This window comes from Ixodes scapularis, unplaced genomic scaffold, assembly GCF_016920785.2.
Source record: "Ixodes scapularis isolate PalLabHiFi unplaced genomic scaffold, ASM1692078v2 PGA_scaffold4__175_contigs__length_147842914, whole genome shotgun sequence".
Lineage (NCBI taxonomy): Eukaryota > Metazoa > Arthropoda > Arachnida > Ixodida > Ixodidae > Ixodes > Ixodes scapularis.
Window position 1 is genome coordinate 27,956,612 of NW_024609879.1, and position 27,688 is coordinate 27,984,299.

Sequence of the window (27,688 nt, forward strand, 5' to 3'; positions counted from 1 at the left end):
CTGAGAACGTGCTTCTTTGTTCGCTGTTCGGTAGTGTGAAACACCGGGTTGCGGGCTACGCCAAAAGAACTGTGTGCTCACGTTATACATCTGAAGGCAAATGCACGAAATGTGCAGAAAGAGCGATAATAAATGATATTCTTCTAAATAATTCCATACCCGTCGCTATACTGCGAAAAAGAATATATAGAGATGCATGTTTTAAACGTAAACAAGTTTGGCGGATCTCTGTCTGGTTGGGTGAAAAATTTGAGGAATACAGACCTTCACATACAAAGCCCTAAACATTTAGCGGCCCGACGTTTCAATAAGTCGGGCTGAGTGGGTCGACAGCCACTTAACCATCGGCGTGTTGCAGCGGGCTAGGGCACTTGATGAAGAAAAAGTGAATGAACCAAACGACACACCGTAGATAGAAAAAAAGCTGCTGCTCTCCACGTGCTAGTAGTCGTTCCTGATGGGAGATCGGCGGCCGAGTGGGCTAGCCCACACCAGCTCGGAGCACGTGGAGCGAAAGCTCGCGCTGCAGAACCCAGGTATCCTGGGTTCAATCCCCACCCCGGCCCCTTTCAATCTGGATGAGTATCGTACCGGCGTGGGGTCGTGTATCACTACAGTGTGGTGCACGTTAAAGACCCCAGGCTAGCAGTCGTACTGCACTGGCTAAATTACTTATCTACAGTGGGTAACGATGTCACAATGTTATGGCAGACTAACCTCCTGCTGTATAAACAACTACGAATTGGACTTTGTTTTTTTCGCCCCTTATGAAAAACAAAAAAACAAATCGGGTTTGAAACGTCGGATTCCTTAGTGTTCAGGCCTTGGTTGGTTATGGTCCGTATTTCTCTAGTAGAAATGCGAACAACGATGTTCCTAATTACACATAAATGTCGACAAGAACAGACAATACATTTCTAATTTAAGTCACATTTTGACATCGGATTGTACGAGCTCGAAATTTCGTAGAATACTGTCTCGGGAGGCCGAAGTTATATCTGGTTTTACGTGCACTTGCTTTGGGGCCTAATTTTACGACTCTGTGCTTTATTAGTCGTGCGTGCCCTAACATTTTATTAGGCTGCCGCATACCATCGCAAGACTGCTGTATATACTGCAGAACTTTATAATTTGAACTTCCCGTTTTGCTATACTTCGTTTCAGCTGAAAAGGGCCTTGCAAAGGGACGAACAAAACCGAATGCTGCTTCGAACGGCGTGCCTATCAGTGTCAAACACGAACGTTCAGTGCCGACATTGGTTTAGAACGTCGGATAATGACGACATAGAATTCTAGAGCGAGGACTGGCTGAAAAGGCGCAAGGAATCCCTTCTGATCCTTTCGAACACGTGACTCTCACTCAAATATTTGCTTGGAACACCAGTAAATCGGTGGGGCGTTCACATCTTCATAATTGAATGTTAATTTTCAACCTTCAACGGTTAGAAAGATCGCGCATGGTTGTTGCACGCTCTTGTCTTTACGGTTCTCTTCTGGTTGCTCAGACTAAGGACGTCATCAAGAAAGGAAAATGTGCTCAAAATCCTGAACCTCTTTCGCTTGTTATGTTCAAAATACACCAGATTTCTTGTTTAAAAAAAAAAATTGGGTTGAGTGTATGTTTATACAACCTAGAACTTGTTCTGCCTCAACGGGCGACGAGTCTCCCAGATGCTCATCCAGATCTAAACGGGCAGGGGTGAGGATTGAACCCAGGATTCTGGGTTCTGCAGCGCGAGCTTTCGCTCCACGTGCTCTGAGCTGGTGTGCGCTAGCTCACTCGGCCACCGATTCCCCAGCTTTCTTGTTTATTTTATGTTTAACATGCTGCTAGAGTCACAGTCACTAATTCGAGCGAAAGCCATGCAAATTAAAAAAAAAAATGTTCAGAAACGTTTTGCATGGCCACTTTAAATCCAGATGCAGCCGATGCCACAAGCGCGAGCATGTCGTCCTGACCATTTGCACAGCAGTAGCGCGCATGCCTGGACACTGAAAGCCCGGAGCTCACTCGTTTAGCTTCTGCTACGCTCAAACTTAAAGTGAAACGGAGTATAGTTTGGAGAACATCACATTAAAAAAAAAAAAAAGACTTTTTAATTTGGTTTGCACGTGACATTATCGCAATATATGCTAGTGGTCAGAGATTTCGCTTGGCTCGGAAAATCAAATCCGGTGGTGCAAAATGCACGCTGCAAAAGGTTTGCCCTCAGTGCAACCCATGTATCCAGAAACAAAAATTATTGTTTGATGCAGCGTCGTGAAGAATCGCGCGAGCGTCTAGAGCCCCGAAAATGCGTTTTTAGAGCGCAACTCTTAGGCGCCTATTTCCGGCTTGAGCGGCGTCGCCGTCGTCGTCGGCGTAACCGCGCGGTGCATTATGGGTAAATTTCCCCGCTAAATCTAGCGGAAAAAGTTCCCCGCTAAATCTAGCAGAAAACTTTTCCCACTAAATCTAGCGGAAAAATTTCCCCGCTAAATCTAGCTGAAACAATTTCCCCGCTAAATCTAGCGGAAAAATGTCCCCACTAAATCTGGCGGAAAAATTTCCCCGCTAAATCTAGCGGAAATATTTTCCCGCTAAATCTAGTGGAAACATTTCCCCGCTAAATCTAGCGGAAAAATTTCCCCACTAAATCTAGCGAAAAAATTTCCCCGCCAAATCTAGCGGAAAAATTTCCCCGCTGAATTTAGCGGAAAAATTTCCCCGCTAAATCTATCGGAAAAATTTCCCTTGGCGGTCACGTGACCCCCGAGATCACGTGACACCCCCAGGTCACGTGACCCCCCCCCCCCCCCCGAGGTCACGTGACCGCCACGTGATTTCGGGGAGGGGGTAACGTGACCCCACCAAGGTCACGTAAAATCAGGGGGGGGGGGGTCACGGGACCCCCAGTACCCTTCCCTCCTCCTCCTCAAGAGCTGCGCTCTAATTCGGCGTTACAGTGAGTTGTAAACGGCTTTTATTGTTGGCAGGAGTGATTTTGCGAACAAAATAGTTTTGGCGGATCACGCTGTCTGCTTTGTGTCGAAGATACGGAGCTGAGGAACCTTTACAACACTATGTGTTTAAAATCGCCCCTCCCCTCTTTTTCATTTAAAGATGCTCCTCCAGAAATTTTTTTTTTTCAGGGGGTCTCCCGCCCTTCGTTGGGGGTGCCAATTCGACAATAATGTTTGTGTCATTTGTTAGCAGTAATCTTCTCTCTTATTTTGCACCCCAAGACTGTGAAGTTTAAACAAAACTGCGAGAATGTGAGCGGCTACCGACGTTGGGCTGTCCCTCAAAGGACACTAGAATTTTTCTTTTAAGGTACCCTTGTCATACACACTTGCAGTTCTATTTATCATCAGATTAATAAGCCATATTTAGTCCATTTAATGCAGCTATTCTCAGGGACTACTTTTTTAAACAGTTAGGAACAACGAAAACATGTTTGGGTGCCTCAATGATGTGTACTTGTAAAATGGTTTATGCAACAATTTTTGTACTTTCGGTATATACCGCAAAGATTTAAATCCCTTACGTTGATAACCTACAAAAACAACCACTAGTTTTCCTCTCCGCTCAATGGAAGACAGAGAAAAAATAAAGAAAACAAACAGCTTTCCCCTCCTTAACTCGCTATTAGAACAAGCGGCGATGTCATCTGACGCTAATTGTATACCGCCAGCGTTCATCATAGTCATGCGCTGGGGTTGGCAAAGCTAAAGCATGGGTTGAGCTTTAGACGTTGTTTGAGTTCGGCTTTTCTCACCTTTGATTGAACACGAACCATTACCGGAATGTTTACAGAGGTCGATTGTCATGAACCCGAGCACTCGACTTGGGCTAATGACAGTCGAGTACGTCACGGTGTCCCATGAGTCGCGGTGAGATGTCATGATGGCATGTGACGTCATGGTGTCAACAACGTTAATGCATCTATTGTCTGTTGCAACTCAAGAAGGTAGGGCGAGGGAAAGGAAGGCCGGGGAGGAAGAAGCAGACGCAGTACTGGGTCGCTAAACTCGTCAAGCACAACGTTGTGCCCGAAGTTTGCGGAACGCGCTAATTGGACTCTCGGGACGCTGACGTCCCGCCGAGCGAGGTGTCAATCATCCGAATGCTCATTTCTTTGAGAGAGGCAGAATGTAGCAAAGTTCATCGAGGCGCGCGTGCGGCGCGTGAGGGGCGCGAGGTATATACCGCAAAGAGTTAAATCCCTTACGTTGATAACCTACAAAAACAACAACTAGTTTTCCTCTCCGCTCAATGGAAGACAGAGAAAAAATAAAGAAAACAAACACCTTTCCCCTCCTTAACTCGCTATCAGAACAAGCGGCGATGTCATCTGACGCTAATTGTATACCGCCAGCGTTCATCATAGTCATGCGCTGGGGTTGATTGAACGGCTTCGCCGATGACGTAGCGCTTATTTGTCCCTACATTCCTACGCCAAGCTAAAATTAATGCTTTGCAGATTGCCCCCCAGGCGACCTGCTGACGCTCAGAATCCCTCCGAAGTTTGTGTAAAAAAGGAACCTCGTTTGCCGAAGTTGTCGCTGACGTCAAAGTGACGTTTCCGAACTTTGCGAGAGCCGTGGTTTGAGCTCGAGATCTTCGCTTCGGATCGAGGCGAAGTTAAACTTTGTCAACATGGCGGTGCCGTACGCTACGGCCGAGCTTATCTTCCGCCACCGTCGGCGTCGCTACTGAGACCACCGGGGACGCCTTTCAACTCCCCGACGACTTTAGGCGATAGTACCGGCTATCGGAAGCCGTTGTGCGTTGACTCTGCGACAAGCTTCGTTCGGCGCCCGGACTTCGAGGCGTCGGACAATAGCGTCTACCACGACCGTGGAAGAACAAGTTCTCTGCGCGCTCCGGTTTTTTGGAACCGGTAGCTTTCAAGGCATGGTGGCGACTGACGAGCACCTGTCAGTCTCCCACATGACTGTCAGCCGGGCTGTCAGAGTTTTTGCGGCTGCCATCGCTTTTTTTTTTTCTGTAATATCCGAAGAGGTACTAATAAGCTGGTTTACAATTCAGAATGATGGGAAACCAAAAAGAACCGGGATAATTCTTGGGTAGGGTCGTGTCTCCCGGCAGCCGGCAAAATTATTTCCCCGAAATTCCACTGGCAGTCGTCACTCATTGGCGGTCAAATAGTTCATCGAACGACGTGTCATCGACAGATCGTTTCATCGACACGCGATGCAATCACACGAAAAAGATTTTCTTCCGTTGGAGGTATATACACTTCGGAATTAAAAACAGAGCGGAAAGACGAGGACCAAACAAAGAAGTGACACGGACGTAGTACGTCCGTGTCACTTCTTTGTCTGGTCTTCGTCTTTCCGCGCTGTTTTTAATTCCGAAGTATGTACCAACTCGCCCAAGCCTTAACTTTAGGTATATACACATTAAACATTTTCACACCTTTATACATGTAAGTGGGTTGTCCCATAACTAACACCCTAATAAATGTAGCGATGGACCTTATAAAAGAAATGTAAAGCTCACACCTTTAAAAATGTGTGATATTTTAAATTTTTTAAAACGTGTGATAATGCATTACACCTTTTTATAAAGATGTAAAACTACAATACCCCTTCTCGCCAGGCACGTAGCCAGAGGGGGGGGGGCATAAGGCCCCCCTCCCAAATCTTTCATTTTGCTCGGGCCTCCTCTCCCCCATCCCCCTCACAGAGCACTTTGTCATGGGCGACCTCCCCTTCCCTCCCCCGTGGACAAAATTCTGGCTACCTGCCTGCTTCTCGTCAAGGTGTAATTACCTCAGTAAATTTCTTTTTTGGGGTGAACACAGTGGCCCGGGACCCAATAATATGACTGAACAAATAAATTACACAAACGAGTCGCCGAAACAGAACGTTGCTTCTTGGCGAGTGTCGAGGCAATTTGGGCCGAAAACCGGCTTCAATATTGGCCGGATGTACGGTTTTGCGCCTCGTCCCGACATCCGGCAGGTATGGGTGTACAGATGCAAATAAACGATTTATGTATAATAGCACTGGCACCACTGATTTCTTAGGAGCCTAGATCGCAGATAGAGGCCTGTATTGCTGGGGTCGAGCGGCACCACCGGCACTCATCGCTTGACACGATCTCATGCATGCTATAGGAGAAACGGGAAAACTCAATTTTATTACGTTAGTAGGTTGTTCTCTACATTGAAACATCTATTGTGTTTCCGCAAAAAACAGTTAATATTGTGGGCAAGAATATTAAACGCGTTAGAACACCAATCTTGTTTAACTGAATGTTGTGTGGTTGAGGGTCGAGGGCGACTTTGTTGGGCGTTAACTGTGATGTGTTTAATGAGACAAGGGCTACCGATAGTTATTGTGGAGTCATCCGTGATTTCGGAGTCATCAAAGTTCAGCGAACGATAAGTTAGAAGGCCTTTACTGGGGACATTCGCATCGTTTTAACCGCTTCAACATAGTACTTCATGGAGAAAGCTTTTTCTTTAAACTGCTGTGAGGGCTTCCGTGACAAACTGAAACTCGGAGCGTGCCGTTCAGTCGCTGCATTTATTTAGCAACCGAAGCAAGCGACGTCGGTACAGTCAATGGTGCTCCGGCCGATTTTTTTTTTAAATTGATGTTCAAACGCTTGACGAATGTCTATTTGATCTCCAAGAACCCGACATCAAATACTTTACTAGGGGGAATACATTCCACTCTGCTCATTTGCATTAGACAGAACGCCTACAGCGCCGCTGACGGTGTGGAGGTCCGCGTCAGTCCACGCGCATGTGCACGTGGATGTTCGCGGCGGCCGCGGCGGTGTCGTCTCCGCGAGGTGCGTCGATGCACGAGGCACGTGCAACGCGCAACCCTTGGGAAGATTACGGCGGCACAGCGCAGCAAAGTATTTGGCGCAGCACTGAGCTATACTTCGGTTCACCTTATCTGCGAGCGAAGGCAAAGCTAAAAGCGCGAGAGCAGCGCTTTTTGCGTTTCTTCCCAGCTCGCGCGCTCGAGCTTTCGTGCTCGCGCTTCCAGCTTTGCCTTCGCTCGCACATAAGGTGAAACGAAGTATATTTACCGCCCGGTAGCCGAGACCTCCACGACGATAGATGCCTCTCGCCAAGCCTAGAAACGTTGTCCGCGCTGTAGCTATTGTATTTGAGAGGAGTGGAATGTATTCCCCCTAGTAAAGTATTTGCCGACATAATCATCGCACACGTCATAAAATGCTAGCCCTAGAGCACCGCGTAGAAGCTTCCAATTTGTGCGTGTTTCTCCCTTAGACTTGCGTGTATTGTCTCATGGTGTAATACGCCAAAACAAAAAGGACGGAAACGAAGGGAGAACTAGACAGGGCGCAGCGTATTGCCTGTCGTCAAGCAATGGCCGCCGGTGAGGCGCGTGACGAACTCCCGATTCGCGATCTAGACTTGCACTGTGAGAGTTCTAATGTATTACACCCGCGGAGCGCTGCACGGAGAACAGGCCCCAAACGAAATTGCCGGATGCACCGAGCGCAGACTGATGCTGTCGCCATAGATGTTGTAGAGAAGTACCGACCTCAAACCGAAACTAGCGCCTTTTTGTTCGACGTGATGGGTGGGAAAGTGAGAGTGCAGTCGCTGCCATTGTTTATCTATAAACGTTGGTTGCTGCAACGTGGAACTTACATTTGCAATAACTTCCAATTAAGCAACTCGGCTGTCGGAGATATCTACAGACGGCGTAAGTTTCCGAAACCAGCTGACTACAAAACAGCATACACCTGAGAAAAGTGATGGCACTGTACGCGCAAGAGCTCCCACTGAAAGGATACGGCTTAAATCTAGTTCTTTGGAAGATCTAGCAATAGTAAGACTTTTTATTTCCCTGGTGAGGGCATTGAGAACGAGAGCTTTCTCAAAACAAAGTATGACGGGGCAAGATAGCTGCCGTTCAAATATGACTTTGCTTGAGTCTCGGGCAACGTCTCCATGTTTAGCCTTCCTGGACGCTGAGTGAATGCGTCACAGGTTTCTGCTGTGGGAGCTTTGTCGAAAAATGTTCCACCTTTCACCCATACATAAATGATGCTAGATCTCGCGGCCACTGTGGTTGTCCTGGGCTTTTCGTTACACACTGCTAGGTTAAAGCGTATGTACGGCTACAAAACGACTCAAATTTTGAAAATAAAACACGGGCCGTCGATTCCTCCCTCCGTGAAATATCAGAAGCTTAAAATTCAAGCTCGCGTTTGTGTTTGTGGCCCGCGGGACTTGATTTCGAGCAGAAAACCAACTTTTTCTTTCAGTTCCACCGTGCGAATGCCGCATCGTGGCAGACGAACTCTCGTCGTCTGCTCTCGCTCCTTGCCTGGGCGAGGCATGACGGGATTGTCGTCGCTAGAGGGCTCAAAGACAACGTCCAGCGAACGGCGTGAACGCTCGCCTCCCCGCGCTGCCTCGTGCTCTCGTGCACCGCCTAGGGATCGCAGGGGATTTTTCGTCAAAAGTTGCGAGGTTGAGCGTGCGCAGGGAGGAGGAAACTTTGCGGCGTTCTTTTGTTCACTCCCCCCGCTACGTCAAAAAGCGAAGAATGTTTTGCTCCACGAGTTTAGCTACCCTGGAGTGGAGAAGGTGAAACCTCCTCCTCCGTCCAGCGCTCCGCCTTCTTCCTCCTCCCGGGCCTTCTTTTCCCTCGCCCTACCTTCTTGAGTTGCAACGGACTATATTGACGTTCTGAACTTAAGTCGACTTGATGCCGTCAGTCACGCGACTACGCCACGGGACCACGTGGCGTGACATTATTGTCACGCCACGTGGACAGTTGCGAGCCTATATTGTGGATGTTTACACGAACACATTCATCTGCTCACGTTCTTCGTTCGGTCAGGTTCAGCGGCGAAACGACTGAAATGATGCCGGGGGATGATTACGGATGTCTTCGGCCGTACTGGACGTACCCGCTGATACTAGATTGCATAAAAATAAAGCAATGCAGAGAGCAATGCGTGAAGGCACAGTGAAGAAGCAGGTCGACGACCTGACTAACAATGTGCTGAACCACGGAGAGCGGATGAACTCGCATGTTTAGTGCTCACTGTGAGGTTTACTAGTACACCGACGTTTTGTGAAAATTGCCCACCGGGAAAACCCCTGTAAGGACGAATGGAATGCAACAAAGAAGCGATTTTGTCTCCATCGGGTTTCTGAAAGAAATTAAGTACTCGAGAGATGTTTTGATGGTTCATCCTATAGGCCGAGTAAAACATTTTTTTTCAACTATACGCCCTGCAAAAATATTCATTAGCAGCATTTCACAATGTTGATCTTAAGAAACTATTTGTTATACGGGCATTTGTTTACAACGTATTGAGAACATAAAAAAAGAAACAAGCCCGTCATAAAAAAAAAAAAAAAAAAAAAAATCTGACGCTTGTTTTTTTGTATACATGACTTCCACATGCCGTCATCTAGAGGACGTGAAGAAGGACCTCCCTTCTTACCAGTACCCTCTTTTGTGTCTCCCAGATTTTCCTAGACGGCTCTACTCTTCTTCCGGAAAGTTTGGAGAAGATGCTCCCGTCATTCAAAAGGTTTACAAAATCAGCTAGCCTCTCTCTTTCTTTCGTGCTGGCCAAAAGAAAGCGATGTGATATTAGTACAAGCAAATAAAATTAAACGGCGCAAGAGAGATTACCTCCTCCAGCAAGCTTGGTTCGTGTCAAATGCCACGCACCACTTCATGAAATTGGGTAGAAATAAACATTTTTTTTAAAGAGACTATCCTTTTACTTTCAGCGGCATTGAGAGTAAATCCAGTATCGACAAGGCTGCACTCTAATGATTTTCATGCAGACGGCTTCCTTTCGGCGTCGCAGCTTGTGTGCCTCTGGCGCTTTTGTCAGGCACTCACAAGCTACTTTTGACAAGTTTTTCCCCCGGGGAGCCCAGCCCTTCGTGTCTAAATAAGTAATTGTATTGAGAAGATGAAACGACTGCAGGCATGAGACCGAGCACAATGGATAGTTTTTTTGAAGACATAAATAAACAGAACAACAGAGTGTTTATATCGCAAAAATGATTCCCCCATATAATCAAAAAAATATTTGAATTTGTCATGAAGGAAAATAATGATGCTTTCGAGAAACACACATAGTGACTCCTTGCGTTTATATCATAAATGCCTGATCTTAAATAATCCTTGCTCTTATTATTGTGCCACTATCACTTAAGCAATACTGCGGTTTCATAAATAATTGACCTTTCAACCCTAGTGTGTCTTAAAGTCATCTACATACACAAATGGGCGAAGTGCTGACGCTGATATATTTCCTTAGACGTATCCGGTACGTCGACGGTGAAAATAGTGGAAACGTGATACAAAATCGAGTGCAGAAGTTCTGCACTAAATTATAGCATGCCGTTAGGTATAAAATTAGGTATCAGACAACAATTCAAAAACCGAGGAAAAATATCGATGTAAAACACGAAGAAATACACGGAGAAAACGTCTTCGCGAAGGCGCGGAGGGGAGGGAGGATCGAAGATTTGAAGCAACCTTGTGGCTTCCGGTTCACGCGAATTCAAGATGGCAGCGCCGAAAAGACGAAAAGTAAAAACGTTCTATAGATACCGCGGTAAATTCTTCTGCTGTTGTGTAAAGAGTGTAAACCGCTAAATTGCACCGCAAATGCTGACATTCTTTGCCCTGGCACTTTGTGAATGTGAACGAAGAGGTGCCAGGGGGGGGGGGGGGAGATTGGCTTTTACAGCCTCTGTTGTAAAAAAAAAGAACATTGTAAAACGAAAACATTAAATTATGCGATTTTAGCTCATGTAAATGTAACTTTTTCATATACACTCAGGTTAAAGAGACCTATCAACCAGATTCAAATTACGAAATTTAACAACATGCTGTTAGAAAGAAAGAGGTTGCAGCATTGTATTCTTGTTCTAGTGGTTGATGATAGCCCGGGTAGCACGAAGGAGAGCCCGTGTTCTTGCTTTGTTTTCGAAGTACCGTCTTTGAAAGACACCGTTGTCCACAGATAAAATATACGCGCAGTGACTTTAAACAACCTTACCTAGTTTCCAACCCATAAAATTTTCAATAACCTTACAACATTTTGAAAGACTACATTCAGTACTATTGGAATATTCTAACCTTGGCCAAGCTTCAAATCAATTTTTAGCATGCCAAACGGGCACTAACACTATACACAACCGCAAGCTATTTTTTGGATTTACAACAAGTCGGGGAGGTATGGCCGTCATAATGATGCAAATGAGTAGGTCGCAGGTCCTTACCACCATGATCATCTCCAGGGAGTAGAACAGAACGTAGAGTCCTTGCACTGCGGTGATGGCGGACATGAGGTAGTCCCGCTTCCAAGGAGCGTCGCTGCTGCTCAAGAAGTTGGCAAGACCGCTGAGCAGCAGGACGAAACCCGTGGCGACGAAACCCACCAGAACGTGGAACCATCCCTCGGTGAGCATGGTAGCCAGTAGGCTCGCCTGGACACCATTCACACGGTAATAAATCCGGTACTTTATGTAACTTCGGCACTTTTCCCTTAATATTAAGGTTATGACTCTTTACATTGGAGGAAGTGTTCCTGAATTTCGAGGTGTCATTTATTATTGATGCCTCGTGTAGTTTTGTAGATACCTTATCCCAAAGTTTGTTTTGGTGGTCCACAGCAAAACCGAAACTACCGGCTCAAAAAGATGGCGACGCTGCTGATCAGCTGCATAGTGATCGTGTTGCGCAAACTTCCTAACGCGGTACAGCAAAACGTACGACTGGCCTAATCAGAAAAACAGTTCCGATCAGTCAGGTAAGATGCTATGGCAGTGTTACTGCCTTGCTTCGTAGATATCGAACATAAGCAGGAAAAAGAGATTTTGCCGCGATAAATAGGTTTCTTTTTACTGGATGCAAAAATTGACCGCGGTGTTTACAGCGCAGGCTCAGATCAAGCCCCCACTTATCTTCTGAGAAGAACTGCAATATTCTGGTGACGTGCGACATACGGTGCAGAAGCTTTGTGGAAGCTTATTTTCAACTCACACCGACGAGAAGCAAGCTCAAATGTGTCCCCCAGTGAAGGTTTAGGAACCTAGGGCCTTCCGAAAACTCTTCGACGAACGGCGCCGACCCAAGACAAGCTTGAGCGAGCAGGGAGTCAAGAATCTTCGTGCGCTGTCGGTGAGAAGCGTTCACAAACGACGGCCGCTAATGCATAACCTAAGCAGAGATCTACCGCTGGGACGGCTCAAAATGAAGCAGATCAGGGCGAAAGAAGTTTTAGTAAACTCAATTGTAACCTACTTGAGCACGAACATGACGTCGTGCCATAATTTTTTTGTGGTAAACAGTAAACCGGTGAATGCCCGCTGATAATGTGGAGGTAGCATTTTTAATATCGGTTTTAGAGTGGACAGCGGTTTCCCATTAGTGTAATAATTTGGCATAGCTGGCATTTAGTCTCCGCGAATCGATATGAGTCATATATTTTGGTTTTGATTTTGACCAAAGTTACTCTTTAAAGGGGTACTCCGGCGATTTTTTGAGCTACCCCAACTAACTATATTTTCTGACCCCCCGGCCTTTACCCTTTCCGGTATGCTATTTAATATAGCAAAATTCATAATACGTATTGCGATATCAGCAAATGAAAATGAGGCAAAAACCAACATTGAAATATAGACGCTTTCAGCGAGTCAGTTACTCGAGCTGCCACCAGTCGGCGCGCCCTTCGCGCGCTCTCGGGGCCGCCATAGCCGACCTTCAGTTTCTCGCCGTTGCTCCGCGTTGTGTGCTGCGCAGGCCACTACCGGAGCTTCTTTTTCGTGTTCATTTACGTTCCGCGTTGAAATCTTGCACTTTCTTTGGGTCTTTCCGCTATTTAGAACTTTCATTTAATCATTTGATATTTATATTTTGATATAGCTCTTGTATTTTCTTATTTATGGAATGGAATCGGACAGCGAATGGGTCGACGATACTTATGAGGCTTCAATGACCATGTAAGTTCATCCCATTCTTACGTTTTTTGTCGCTAATAAAGAGAAGCCAACACTATTGCGACATATGTGAATTGCAACTGACGCAGTAAGGCTATCGCAGTCGTGCTTCTCGCTGCATGTGCGCGCTCGTTTCCGTAAAGCCGACCCGCATGTCAGCGATTTAGCGTGCGACAAAACGAGCGACGGAGATTTTTTTTTTTTTTACTTACAAATACGAATTTAACAATCATTTTTCCATGTAAGTTTAAAAAAATAATCTACGGTCACGCGTATTAAGCGTTGAAGGGGAAACGCCCGGAACATCACTGCGATTCCTTCGGAGACGAAGACAAGTTTGTTTTTCGGGGTAGGGAGGAACCATAAAGGCGATAATTGCAATGCGTGTGGCAGCTAGCTGAAAATGGCACCACCAGAGGAAGAGAAAGACACACCGGGGGCATGCGCAAATAAAAAGCTTCCATTCCGAATTGCCATGCCTGTTGCATCGCTCGTTTTTTTGGGGCTTTTAGAAAACGTCGCTCACCGTCTTGGTCGCTTGCTCCGTCACTTCCATGCGGTTTTCCTCGTCGCGCGACTGACTGAGCGACAGCAAAGCGGGTCGCCGTCGCTTATCTGGTCGCTCGCCAAATCGCTTACATGCGGTTTATACTCAATTAATTTCCATGCACACAGCAGTGAACCATTGGCGCCTCGATATTAAGTATAAACCGCGTGGGAGCGATTCGGCGAGCAACGAGACAAGCGACGGTGACCCCCTTCGCTGTCGCTCGGGCAGTCGCGCGCCGAAGCAAACCGCATGGAAGCGACGGGAGCAAGCGACCAAGACGGTGAGCGACGTTTTCTAAAAACCGAAAAAACCGAGCGATGCAACAGGCGACAGTGAGAAATCTTCGTCGCTGACTCTCGTCGTTGTTGCCGTCGCTCGTCTCGTCGCACGCTAAATCGCTTACATGCGGGTCGGCTTTACGGAAACAAGCGCGCACATGCAGCGAGAAGCACGACTCGATAGCCTTACTGCGTCAGTTGAAATTTGCATATGTCGCAATGGTGTTGACTGCCCTTTATTAGCGAGAAAAACGTTAGAATGGGATGAACTTACATGGTCTCTGAAGCCATAATCGTGTATCGTCGATCCGTTCGCTGTCCGATTCCATTTCATAAATAAGAAAATACAAGAGATATGTTGAAATATAGATATCAAATGATTAAATGAAAGCCCGAAATATTGAAAAGACCTAAAGAAAACACACGATTTCAACGCGGAACGTAAAAGAACGCGAAAACAAAGCTCCGGTAGGGGCCGGTGCAGCACACAACGCGGAGGAACGGCGAGAAACTGAAGGGCGGCTATGGCGGCAGGGTCACGTGACGCCAAGATGGCGGCGCCCATGAAATGTTGCCTGAAAGGGTCTATACCCGCACTTTTCAGTGCCGTGACGTCAGTGGCGGGCAGGTTTGCCAGTCGAGCGAGTAGTCGAAAATATAGAATATGCCAATCATTTGTTCCGTGCTGAAGCGCGGGTCCTGGAGCGAGCTTCAAAAGCATTCATTTGACACCATGAAACTGCGTCGAATCAGTTGGGAACAAATTCTACAGTCGAAAGAGTGAACTCCAGCACTTCCACTGACGTCACTTTTTTGTTTTTGCCAGTGGAGACTTTCAGTTTGAAAAACACGGTGAGGATCGAAATTGTAAATTCAATAACTTCGTTGAAAAAATTATTTTAACCTAATGTTTGGGATACTATTTTAGCGATGTTGTTTGGCGAGTTTAGCAAAATTACAAGCAAATCGGGGACCATGAAGAAATCGCCGGAGTACCCCTTTAAGGGTAATGAATTCAGGGCAGATGTCGTGGCTTTATAAATAATAAATAAACATTTCCTTTTTTTATTACAAAGCAAAATCATATTGAACGATACGAGCCCTATCCCAAATTGCAATGCAAAGCAAGCTAACAAGAAAGAGAAAAATTAAATTGCTTAATTAGCGGACTTAACAAACTTTAAGTGCTTAAAGACCGACGACCAGGCTCGAGATATTGCAAGGCAAAAGATCCTTCTCACCATAGGTGAGGAGGAAACAGGCAACAATGGACAGGGTAGAAAGGGGAGAGGAGGAAGCGAGGGAAATTGGAAACACAAACAAGGGGTCGGCCTTCAACATTTCGCTATCTTATATTCGTAATATACACATTAAACTCACACAATAATGCAGGGTGCGCCATAGCTACTGAAAAGGAAGCTGAATACGTCCTTGAATTCGAAGAAACAGTAAAAGTTGTAATGTGAACACTTTAAAATTAAGTGTCTTAAGTTTCATTTCTATCCTATTTGTAGGAGCAACATAATAGCCAAAACAATTTCAACGTAGACCCGCACGTTGCGGCGCGCCGACGGCAGGAGAGCGCGAGAGCAGACAGAAAAACTAGCAAAAGGAAACGAAAATACAGTGAGGGCGCAGGCCATCTGGTGCAAGTTTGACATTTTGTTAAAACACCTGACTTGGTTAGAAAATTTCGAAAGAACCAACAGTAGGAGGGACAGAAGAAAGAAGTCTGACTGCCTTCTTTTCCTCTCTTTCGTCGGCTTTTGGTTTATTTGATATTTTCCCACCCAGTCTCAGCTGTTTTGACACAATGGTAGCAAAAGTGACGTCATCAGCGTGGTCAGACGGTCCTTGCTCGCCTCTGAGCTGGATCGGGGACGCCGTCATTAACGTCACGACTCTCTGGACTGATAATAGGCGGTAGAGAGGATCGTCGCATGCCCGGCGAAAATCGCTGCACACATTTTTAAGCTAAATGCGGTTCACGTTTACTTCCACCCAAGATAAGTGCGATGTCTGAATTCACGGGACAAAGAAGCTATAGAAGCCCGCTCATAACTCATACTTGTTGATAAATGCTTCAGTCTCACTTTATTGAAAACATCGCGAGCTGAAATTTATCCAAGCGGACTGAAGCCAACACTGCATTTTATATCCTTTCTGACCAAAAAAAAAAAGTAGAGTATTCTGTTTACACTTCAAACTGACCAGTCTATTCTCCTATGGAAAAAGTGCATATAGTATGGTATGGTTCATTTCTATAGTATTAATAAATATCAGATGCATAGAGGCGTATATTGTTTATTTATTTAGCAGTGCACTGCAGGTGTTTTCCACAAGTGCCGAGTCAATATAGTTCATTTAGCTCGACACAAAAGAAGGCAACTTTGTATCCAGGAAGCCAAGCAGAGACTCCAAAAGAGACAAGTGCTTCTGTGGAACACCGCTACGTACTTCGGTTGGTCATTCTTATTTGCTCATTTTCGGTATTGTGCATCCCTTTCGAATGTAAGCTTACAAGGAACCAATATAAAATATACGTTAATTAGGAACAATGGGCGACATCCGACACTACATTAAGGTAGCTGCTTTTTCGGATTGTGCGATTGATCGCGCGGAGAAGGTTGTGCGTTCAGGTTCTTGATGTCAGTCTCATGAAATGGGAGCCAGTTCCTGGACCCCCGCTTCATGTCCTCCCTGTGTTATGCACCACTAGTGTAGACGCTTGGTCTCGAGGTGTTGAGCGACCAAGAGAGTGTCGTCGCGTGACTGCTAGGAACTAATGAATTTACGAACCCGGCTGTAGAAATGATCTTTGTCGTATTCACCGGAAGACATAATCTAGTGTGCTGGTTACAAGCACCTTCAAATTTGGAGGCGCCATGTATAAGCTTATTTAAAAATGTCAAGTTTTATTTCGATCGATCGATCAAACCGTCGGATGCAGAAGTGTGTTGTATCAGGAACGCAGCGAATGCGAACTTTAATCTCGACCTTCGAAACGCACGACACCGTGCAAGCGCCACCACGTCCTGCTATTGTGCAGTTTTGACGTGAAACTACTTACTTCTCCCCACTTGGAAAGGGGTGCAAAGTTGGGCGGTCGATGTCACGAAAATTAGTCACCAATTGTCACAAACCTTGGTTACGGAAGTGACGTCATGCACGTAAAAATAAATTTGGTAGAGGATGCAAAGTTGGGAAGTTGATGTCACGAAAACATGATCAACGGAAGTGACGTAACGTACGTCAAAATAAATTTGGAAGGGGCTGCAAAGTTGTGAAGTCCATGTCGCGAATACCTGGTCACGGGAGTGACGTCTCGCACGTCAAAAACAAAAAACAAACTCTGAAGTGATTTTGAACGCCGAAATAAGAAAACATGAGAACCTGCGAGCTCTCATGCCTGACGACTCACATCTCGCACCGCGGCATGCGAATGACGCGACGAAAAGGCCAGCAGCCCCAAACAACAGATATGAAGAAGTGGACAAGGCACGGCCTCTCTTATATCACCCCCATCTCATTTCTTGTGCTACGCACACCTTGTTCTACGGAAATTTATGCAGCATAGTACATGCATAGTTATTATAATGTACGCTAGAGGCTATACCGGCGCTAGTGTCTATGCGACTTCCGTGATGCAAATTGAAACAGACAGCAACCAGTCTACTTTTGCGGTGCTCCTGTGCATTCCTAGGGGAAAGCGCGAATTGCATTTTGTCACTTCGCAGTAAAATAACACGGAACACTTTGTTTATTTGGGTTGTACCGAATAGTATGTACATTGATTAACATTGTAAAAGTGTAATTGGTTTAGTTAGCGCATTTTGTTTTATCAGTGAACGATGTTTAACTTCACTACATTTCAGTCCCAAACATGTGTTCGGCAGCAGGTGTGTAAAAGCAAGCGAAAATTCAAAGCAAGGTTACAATCGAAAGGAATATAGAGTGTGCTCAAGGTTCTCCAGCATTCTCTGACGCTTGTCTATCGCTAATATGCCAGTCCTCTCACTATATGAAAATGACCCCGTCGTGCATGAGAGGATAAAAACATTAAAACATAAACAATAAAGTACGTGGGCTGTGAACGGTGTCTCTTCGTATCGTTTCCTCTGCCGGGCACCTTTATGCATGCATGCAAACACTTGTTCTCAAAGGTTTCGAGCGTGCGGGTGATATTTTGAACGTCGCGCAGAGCAGAAAGAATAAAGCGGTACTTACTTATTTAAAACCGGAATGTATTACGAGGCCTTCAATTTATTTTTCATCTTTCATGCACTGGTAGTTACTGATCTAGTGTTATTGCATGGTCCTTGCCATCTTTCTTGGCTTTCCAGATGTCCTTCGTTCGTTTGGCACGCGTATATCCCTCATGCTGAAAAGCGCCGACGTCGTGTTCGCGCTGACAGTGTCCGACTGTGCACATAAATACACGTATGAAACCGTCTTAGCACCGTTTTTAATGCAACAAATTTGAGCGATAAACGCCGTAACTGACCAATTATTTGTCGGCCTGACTAAGAAATGTTGCAAGCTACCTAGTTCGTACGAATTATTCGGGATATTTGCTTTTATGATTGAGCGTAGGGTGAAAATGCACTCACTTTTTCCCATAAAAATGCAGTAACAAAAGTCAATCTTGTCTGGTTGCTGTCTGCGTCAATTTGCGTTAGCACACTAGCGCCACTTAAATCCCTAGCGTACATTATAACAACCCTGTGTACACCCATGCACAGACATATGTTTTCTTTATGTTTTCTTTCGAAGTTGTTCGCAGCTGGGGGATTGTTTTAGAAGGGTTGCGGAACCACGGCTTGGGGTTCTTTTGTTTTCTTTGTTAGCCTTCTTTTGTTTTTGTTTCTGAGAGTTGTGCTTTGTGGCCGGCGGAGCTTGCAGCGCTGTTGTTTAGCAGCTGGACAACTTGGCTAACTCTCTTTCACCTCGGCATGCTTCACTAGTTTTTTTTCATGGCTATAAGTCTGTCGGCTCTAGTAATAATGCAATTCAGCATTAAAAAAAAAATAGTTGACGGTTCCATGTGTACGTTGATGGAGCATTACTACGCTGATGGTCGCAGTCAGTCGAAGTCAGAAAGTGTTCAGCTCTAACTAACTCAGCTCTGCAAGCAGGAAAGTCACCCATTGGGTGTAAAATTTGTAGTGAATCATTTTTTTTTTATAACTTAAATTTTTAGCCTGGCAGTAACCGATATATGTTTTCCTTCTGTTACCTAGAAAACTTGTGAGCAGCAAAAAATGATATGAATAATGTATTCACGCTGTTGATGTATTCACGCTTGCATGTTTTGAATAAACCAAAAAATGCAAGAGTTAAAAAATAGTTCAACATTAAATGATTCAGAATTAGATTAACGTATCCGGTCCCCTTAGGAGCGAACAACGAATCACTTGAGTTTCAATAGCGTCTTCTCAAAAACTAATCTATCTATTACATAATTTCCTCGTTTTATATTGCCTTTTTTACCCCAAGGTATATTCAGAGACGTCGAGAATGTCCGTGTTTATACAATCGTATAAAGCATTCCATCTTGAAAAAAGGGTATATTGAAATAAAGAAAAAACTATAACGTTTTATTGCTCGACATACATGCTACGAATAACGATAGAGAATAAACACTTTCATAAAGTTTGACTACGCTTATATTCTATGGTTTCTCGAACATTTACGACGTAAAAAAGAGAACTTCAGCACTAAACTTATCGTCAGCGGCTCACCTGTTCAACGGATTCGTCCTCATCTTCAGTTTTAGATGTTCTTGAATGCCTCTTCTCAATGGCTTCATTTCCGGCAAACTTCTGCACCAGGTCTTTCTGGGTGTTTCGAGTCCCCAAGAACAAGAGTTGGCGAGTACATGAGTACCACGTTTTAATAGGACACAAGAGAACGTTTGCTCCTTGCAACATAAATCTTGACCGTGCAATTCTAATAAACGCAATTGGTTAAGCCGACGCTTTTTCTTTATTTTTTTTACAAAAATATTGTTGTTTGTTTAAACCAAATTAAATGAAAGACGTGATTCTCCGTAATGCGAATTAGAACTAGGGCAGCTCTTGGGGAGGAGAAGGGGAGGGTATGCCCCTGCTCCCCCTCCGTATCCTCCCCTCTTCCTGTCCTGCTCCCCTCACATTTAGCGGGAACGTTTCTCTAAACTTCACGCTAAATAAAGCGAATATTTTGCGGCTAAAATTATTAGATAAATATTCCCGCTAAGTTTAGCGGAGAAACTGAATAGGCGTCGTCGTAACCGCGCTTTGCATTATGGAACATTTCCCATATTGACGTCCCACGTAATGCCCTCCCCCATGACGTTACCCTCGTGACGTCACACGTGATGTGACGTGTGACGTCATTATGGGAAACATCCCAAAGTGCAACGCGCAATTATACCGAGTGCGACGCCGACGTCAACGTTGACGCCAACGCGGACGCCGGTCAACCCAGAAACGGGCGCCTAAGTGCTGCGTTCTAAAACTAACACCTGCCATGTATGACCAGAAGTGTTTCGGAATGAGTCCTTGTCGTACCGGAACGCAAGAATGGGCACCACGGCATTATCAAACAGCTTAGGAAATGCACAGGTTACGCTCGATAACGAGGCAGCCGGGCACGCGCCGCCATAGAGGAAGTCGTGGAAAATCACAAGCACGTGGAAGCATTAGGGGAGTGAACAAACTGAAGAGGTGTGTATGTACCCAACAAACTTGCACGCTATATTGGTGCAGGTGTGTTATGCCTGAAAGAAACCCGGTGCATAAATTCTATTCTCACCATGCTGACGTGCTACCATAAAAAAAGAACAAGAAAAACACGTTTACTTGTGCTTTAGTTGTTTGCATCTTCCGACGAAAATAAAACAATTTAAGCTTGGTATTTATTGGAGGCAATGTAAGTCAAAATATTTACACTAGCCAAACCGACAATATTGAGTAAAAGACGGAAGTACTTCATTTTGGGCGCCATGTCATTTTATCGCAGCGTGCCGCCAGCGCATCTGACTTGGCACGCTATTTAGGTTATAGCGAAGAAGATGTACATGTACAGGGTACGTCAAAGTTATATCGAATAAAATTAAAAAAATGTCCATGGCATGCCAAAAGTTTAGAACCCATCACGCGCGTGGCCGGAGCGGGCTACTTTCCATACTGTGGCGCTGCTATTGTCGGCTCTGGCAGGCAGCGAGGGTCTTCAGAGTGAAGGGGAACTTAGCTCTGGAATAGAAATGACTTTGGCTCAAATCCTTTACAAACAATTTTGTTATTAAGCCGAGGTACGACACAAGAGTGAAGTTCCCTCTCACTCCCAAAACTCTCCCAACCAGCTGGCGCCGACTGTAGGAGCGTCGCCGCACGAAAGCGAGCCCGTTGCGGCCACTCGCCGGGACACCGGCTCTTAAACTTTCGTTAAAGACTGTGCCACACTACTCAATGCCTTGCAGGAGGCAGGACATTCTAGAATGTTTTCTTCATCAACTTTGGGTATTAGACGACAGAGGTACGACAAATCACCTATGAGTAGCTCAAACCTGCCCGCAAAAGTTATAATTACGTCACCTCTAACGGTGCCGTCCATCATAAAGTCGCAACGTGACCCCACATACTCAGACATAAAAATGTTCCTTAACATATTTTATTTACTTATATACATATTTCCGAAGAAGCACTTGAAGTTCAGTGATTTGCTTTTGGTTTCATTCGACCTATAAGAAAAATCGGGTTTCTCTTCAACCTCGAGTGCATCTATACTTCGTCTCACCCTGCGATGGACTAAAGGCAAAAGCTACGGACCACCAGATCCAATCACGAGCAACTTAGAAATTGTACGATATTTCGCTTCGATGCACGTATCGGTGCTCGAGTCTCAGATCACTGATGAGGGGACGGGTGGACAGTGGTTCGAACCGAAAAACACTGAGTGACTCAACAATTTTACATCTCAAAGAAGCGATGACATATAGGCTCTGTGCAGCGTCGAAGCTATAGAAACGATGCGGCGCTTTTGGATTTGAGCATTATTTGTCCGCCTTAATCAATGTTAGGCGTGTCATAGTATAGCGTGGAATGTGATTGGACCTGGCGGCCCGTGGCTTTGGCCTTTAGTCCATCGTAGGATGAGACAAAGTATAGCGCCTCGAATTCGGACACATTTAATTAGCTTCGTCGGATTGCGGGGGATAGCACTTTCGTTAATGAATAGTTGTTTCAATTCTTAGCGTGTTACAAGGGAGGAACTCGTTGTGGCACTTCGTGGTTTTACTTTGCTCCGTTCCACATTATGTTCAACTACGTCCTTCACCTACGCTACAACCCAGTTGCACATAACGTCCCCTAGTACTTCTTATTACATGTAACGACAACCAATATAAATGACGAATCCCATTGCGTTGGAACAAAATGGCGTCATTTAGTACTGTCTTCTGCTGTGCGCCGCCATTCGGTTCCTAAAACCTTCACCGTCACGCAGTCGGCGCTTAAAAAAATGTCGCTACTTGTAGGAAACCCTTATCCAGGATCTTCAGTCGCGCCGATCAAGCCGCGTCAAAATTAAGTGCGCCGTCACGACGCAGGTTGTCTTCGAACACAGTTCGAAGGACCGCAGGATCTCGGCGATTTCACTCTGCGTGATTGATCTAGTCGGTCATAGCAAACGCTCAAAGACGATGAGCGCCGTGTGCACCTTTTGCGCTGCGTGATTGACTGCATCGTTGGATGGACGGATGGATGGATGGCAGAGCCGTATATGTAGAGAGTTTGGCCATTCGTTGTGAAGTATAGGAGACAAATGAGGAGGTGCCATTGGCCGAAAGCGGGCTGGGCGTGTTCCAGGGCGTCTTCACAAATTCGAATGTGGCCAACCAGAAGCCGGAAATAATACCCTGGCGGTGGTCGCGGGAAACAAACCTGATAAGTGCATTGGAGTAACTCTCTGTGGCTGAAAATATGGTACACGTGATGTTTCAATCACGCTCATCTAAAATGATGGTGGAAGAGTGCGACTAGCGGAACGGTCGACATAATCCTTACGCCAAGCGCCGAGGGCCTGGAATCTGCCATCCGAGCGGTCACACTCTGTCCGAACAAAACAGAGTTGAGCGGCGCATTCGTTTCTTACATGTTTCCGCACGATCATGATCGAAACATCACGTGCGCGCTATTTTCAACCGCAAAGAGTTACTACACTTCACTCTTATGCGCTTATTAAAACCATATACGAACATATACCTTTGATCAGAACTGCTTCTCGCTACTACCGCTAGGGGATTGTTTTCGGCTCCTGGTTGGTCAAGAAAGCATGCCGAGCCCTTTTTCCGAGTGTGGTGCACGCCCTGGCTCTGTCCACGCCTCCCTTTGCCCACACTCTCTCTATACACGGCTCTGGTGGATCAGTGTTACTGGCCTTTGCAGCCGCGGTAGGTTGCGCCACCTAGCCTAAGTCTAAAAAGGCATACATAGGATTCCTTCCGCCCTTCTAAGCCAATTTTCTCCCCCAAACTGTCACCAGCGTCGATTGCGGGCAGACGCAAAGGGAAATGAGGTGTAAAATACTATCCGAAGGTGGGAACGCCATAAGAAAGCAACCGTGACACCGTTTCAAAAAGTGCTCTCTTTGAGACGGTTTTGCAATTGATCCTACTTTTATTACTTCGTGTCTCGTTTTTCTCCAGTGCTCACTAACGACTATCTTATTAGTTTCTTAGTGCATACCTATGAGTTAAGTTATACAAAGCAAAACTACCTTTTTCCAAGGACTTGAAATTGGGAAGACACCCGGAGTTTGCCAACCAATCTAATCATGATTGGATACTCGAGAGATGTACCTGTTAATTTGAACTAATTTTGTTCGGATGATACTGACTGCCCTAGTGATACAAATTGTACGAATGTGTTCAATAACCGCCCAATAACACGTATGGTTGTAGATGAAGTGTCATGCACAAATTACAATTATTAAGTGGAACTTCTCGTCTACCTATGAACTACCAGATAAAGTCTTATTCTTGCCGATTTCAAGCTAAATGTGTATATGGTTTCATGCAACGCCTTTTATGAGCACGTTGTTTGCAACGTATGATCCTAATGAGTTACCCGTTATTATCTTCCAGGAAAATGCACGTGATTGTGTGAAATCTACAGTCTCCACGAATAAAAAAAAACTGAAAAGTGAAATGAAAAAAACGGGGGGGGGGGGGGGGGGGCTGCTAGCGCTTTGGGCAGTCGACCCTTTCAGACATTTGGAGCCATTTAGTTGTAGAAATATCAGTCATAAAGACCGACCTCAGCAGCCAGTTTGGCTACGCCACTGGTGCCGTGATGCATCTAGGGAAGTTTAGTCTTTCTGCACGTGCCCCAAACTCGCTGGAGCTCAGCGCGTGCAGAACGCGAGACGGCACGAGGCGTCTCGAGCGCTGCCGCTTGCCTCTTGTGTGCTAAAGTTATGGTGGCCTCACGCATGCGCCGAACGCTTGGTGGTCTCGGTATATTGTTGTATGCTCATGGAAGATACATTCTGGTACCTATTTATTAACGATAGACGTGCGAAAGTTACGGTGTTTTTCGAGGAACTGTTATTTCTCTCTCTGCTTCAGTTTCGATGATGTAAAAAAACTGCGGCTCTGCACAAGGCGCTTATAGTTGAGCAAACGTCTTGATAAAATTAACATTTTATTGTCATGGCCTGTCTCGGGCGTGCTGAAGCCGAGTATTCCAAGGACATATGTGAGAGCCTCAAGTGCGTAGAACACAGAAGGTTGTAAGTCTCTTCAGAGTGACATCGTGCAACAATACCGCGAACTTCTGGATACCCATCACTCTACTCAGGCTCCGCATTGGTCTCTGTCTTCAAATTCTTCCTTTACCAGCCATCAAAAGGCCATCATTAGCCTGTACAGATATTACACACTTAGAGTATAATAGAAGTCGAAGTGGCCAGACTGAATTTTTGGAAAGAGTCTATTCCGCGTCGCTCCAAGGAAATGGATGAGGCCTCACTAATGCGCGCCATTACAGCCTTTCTAAGTTTTAGGGTCGATAGGTAATTGCCCGCAACGTGCGCCTCGCCCCCGTATGTCACCATCTCGACCCTGTTCTGAGAGCGTGTCTGGTATATTTATGGCAACTGCATTTACAGATGTATACAAGCTACCATAGCGCATCGAATCGAGATATGACGATTGTGACTGGGTAGAAAAAGAAGCCGAGGGAAGTGGTCTGGAGTAATTGGTTCCCTCTCAATTCGGTTCACTTTCGAAGCATTCATGTAAACGCAGCCTGTACATTGAATGTGCATAAACGAACATTCCACACAATCAATATCGCCAGCTCTGGCAGTATGAAACAAGAAGAACATTTTTAACATTTACTACAAACAACACTCTAAGGATTCCAATTCTGACACCGGAGAAACGCCTATCTTTGCACAAGTTTGGCAATCCTAGGGGTCGCCTAACTTCTACCTAATACGGTATTGTTAAGGAATGTAACTTAGTGGCTGAGTAGATTCCTTTGGCGTTTCTACTGCGTTTTTTTTTGTATCTCCATCATTTGACGAAGCCCCGGTCTTAACCAAAAGGAGCCAAAACCAGCAGTGAAGCCGAATGTCGCACAAGTTTGGTTATTTCTTCACAAAGGTGCTAGCTGACAGCCAAACTGCTTGCAGTGAAGCGTTGCTTTCGCGCCTGTTTGATAAATTAGCGGCAAGATTCCCAAAGTATGATCAAAGAAGGTGAAGTCTGTAGAGCCCTGAATTTCTAGAAAAAATACGTTTTAAAAGAATCACTGTGTTACATAGATTATAGCGTCTAGTAAATAAAGACCCATATATTAAAAACAAAATTTGATGGTTCATTGTTTCCACTTAAAGGCGTGCACTACACCCGAGTCGGTAAGCTGCATGCTCTGCACATGTTTACTTCCTACGAACGCGTTCAAGCTTCTCGTTACTGCGTAAAGCTCTAAACGCGTGCTTGATCAATTATAGTATCACTCCAGTATGACACAGTTTGCCCGAAACTTCACCCACGTACTCATTACCGCAAGCCACCCCCCGTCTGTGCTGAGCGAATTTTCCGCTAGCCAGACGCACATCATGTTGACGTAAGTTGAGATTGGCGTATACTGCTCATCGGAAAGGACAAGAGAGACTGGACTCAGAGAAACACAACTTTATCCTATCAGACCAGGAATAAACTGCTTGGCTAAGACCTTGCACTCCCCTCATACGTCCTAGGCCGCTTCCACATTTGTCTCTTCCACAAGCCTGCGCACCACGCAACTCGTCAGGGCTACTGCCTGAGCAATTTGATGCCATGGATGATCCGTGAGAGTGGTTATTTGGCGTTTTCTTTGCATGTCTCTCTCTATGACATGTACATGAATATTTCTTAACACAATGCTGTCAACAAGAATGTAACCACAGCCAGTGATGTAAAAATACGCGATATTCGGTGACGTCTTACCAGTCTGTATATCCATTGTGGTACTGTGATGTAAGCCATCATCTTCTTGTAGTCGAGGTAGCTGCAACACCGCACGAACTTGGTTAGAAAAATATAGTGAAGGTGCAACCAATTATCAAATATCTGGAATAGTAAGTCCTAGTTATTAAAAGTTTAGGGCCCCATATTTATTGTTCGAGTCGAATGGTGCAATATATGAAACACAATTTGACAAATAGACATATTAAACTTGTTCATTTCAGTGTAGGGATGATATATTCTCTTTTAAAAACGTATTACACGCATGCCACTCACGTTTCCTTCTCCAAGGGGTATTGCAAAGCCGCTAAGATAGTAGTTTTAGTCTTCTTATGTATCATGCCTTCTTCGAACTGTTTATTGTAGCACACCTGTTAACAAAATGATAGAGAGAAAAAAAATGAAAGCCTTTACAACTCCCTGTAACGCCGAACTAAAGCGCCGTTCTTGAGGAGGAGAAGGGAAGGGTACTGAGGGGAGGGTATACCCCCTCCCTCCTCCTCACCTCCTCATCCTGTCTGCTATTCCACCCTCCGAGCGGTGTCGCCGTCATCTCACAAGGGTCAGGTGACCTAGGAGGGTCTAGTGACGTCACCTGGGTCACGTGACCTCACGGGTCACGTGATCCTCCTGGAGCCACGTGACCCCTGTGAGGTCACGTGGCGGTAACACTAACGTCACCAGTGACGTTACGTGTGACGTCATCGTGGTGACGTCATCGACATCGTCACTGCTGACGTAACCAGTGACGTCACGCGTCCCATAATGCACCGCGTGGTTACGTCCACGGCGACGCCGACGCCGCTGAAGCCGGGAATGGGCGCCTAAAAGCCGCGCTGTAAAAGGAAGCTATTTTGAAATGAGTTTTGACTAAGTAGTTCGTGCTCAGGTTTTAATGTTACCCTCGTTGTGAATACACTGCAGAGTGTCCCAGGATGCACACTCATGTTGGATCAATGGTGCGCAACACATGGGTTAGATTGGATTGCAAGATTACACCCAATATTTGAGTGCAACCCACTACAACGACGAGTTCATGAGACTTCTGAGATGAGGCCTCTGACAATCCGGGATATCTTCCTTTATGATGTCAATATCGGTATTACAATTTACTCAATTAAATACCAATATCTCTACCCAATATTACACCATGCAATATGGGATTCAAATAATACTTCATGATTTTCAATATTTCTGTCCTGTGATAGGCTACTATTACCAATGTTGTTGTTGAATAATACGCTAGGATTACCGATATTCACATCTAGTATTATTCCACGATCTTTGTTACTGATATCCAATATTGCATTGTTTCATAACATTTTTATCAATTATCTTAAGATTTTATAAATATTTCAATTACACGGAGATTATTTAGGAA

At 45.4% G+C, this 27,688-nt stretch overlaps 1 protein-coding gene across 1 annotated transcript in view; it reads right to left on the reverse strand.

The window, feature by feature from the left end:
- The window catches only part of LOC120846205 (sodium/hydrogen exchanger 10-like), a 184,747-nt gene that overhangs the window by 75,204 nt on the left and 81,855 nt on the right, over positions 1 to 27,688 (reverse strand). The window contains exons 10-13 of the mRNA XM_040217895.2: positions 26,584 to 26,678; positions 26,290 to 26,350; positions 19,553 to 19,648; positions 11,265 to 11,471 (exon numbers count right to left, since the gene is read on the reverse strand). Coding sequence (XP_040073829.2) covers positions 11,265 to 11,471; positions 19,553 to 19,648; positions 26,290 to 26,350; positions 26,584 to 26,678 — 459 coding nt within the window. The remainder of the gene's footprint in view (positions 1 to 11,264; positions 11,472 to 19,552; positions 19,649 to 26,289; positions 26,351 to 26,583; positions 26,679 to 27,688) is intronic.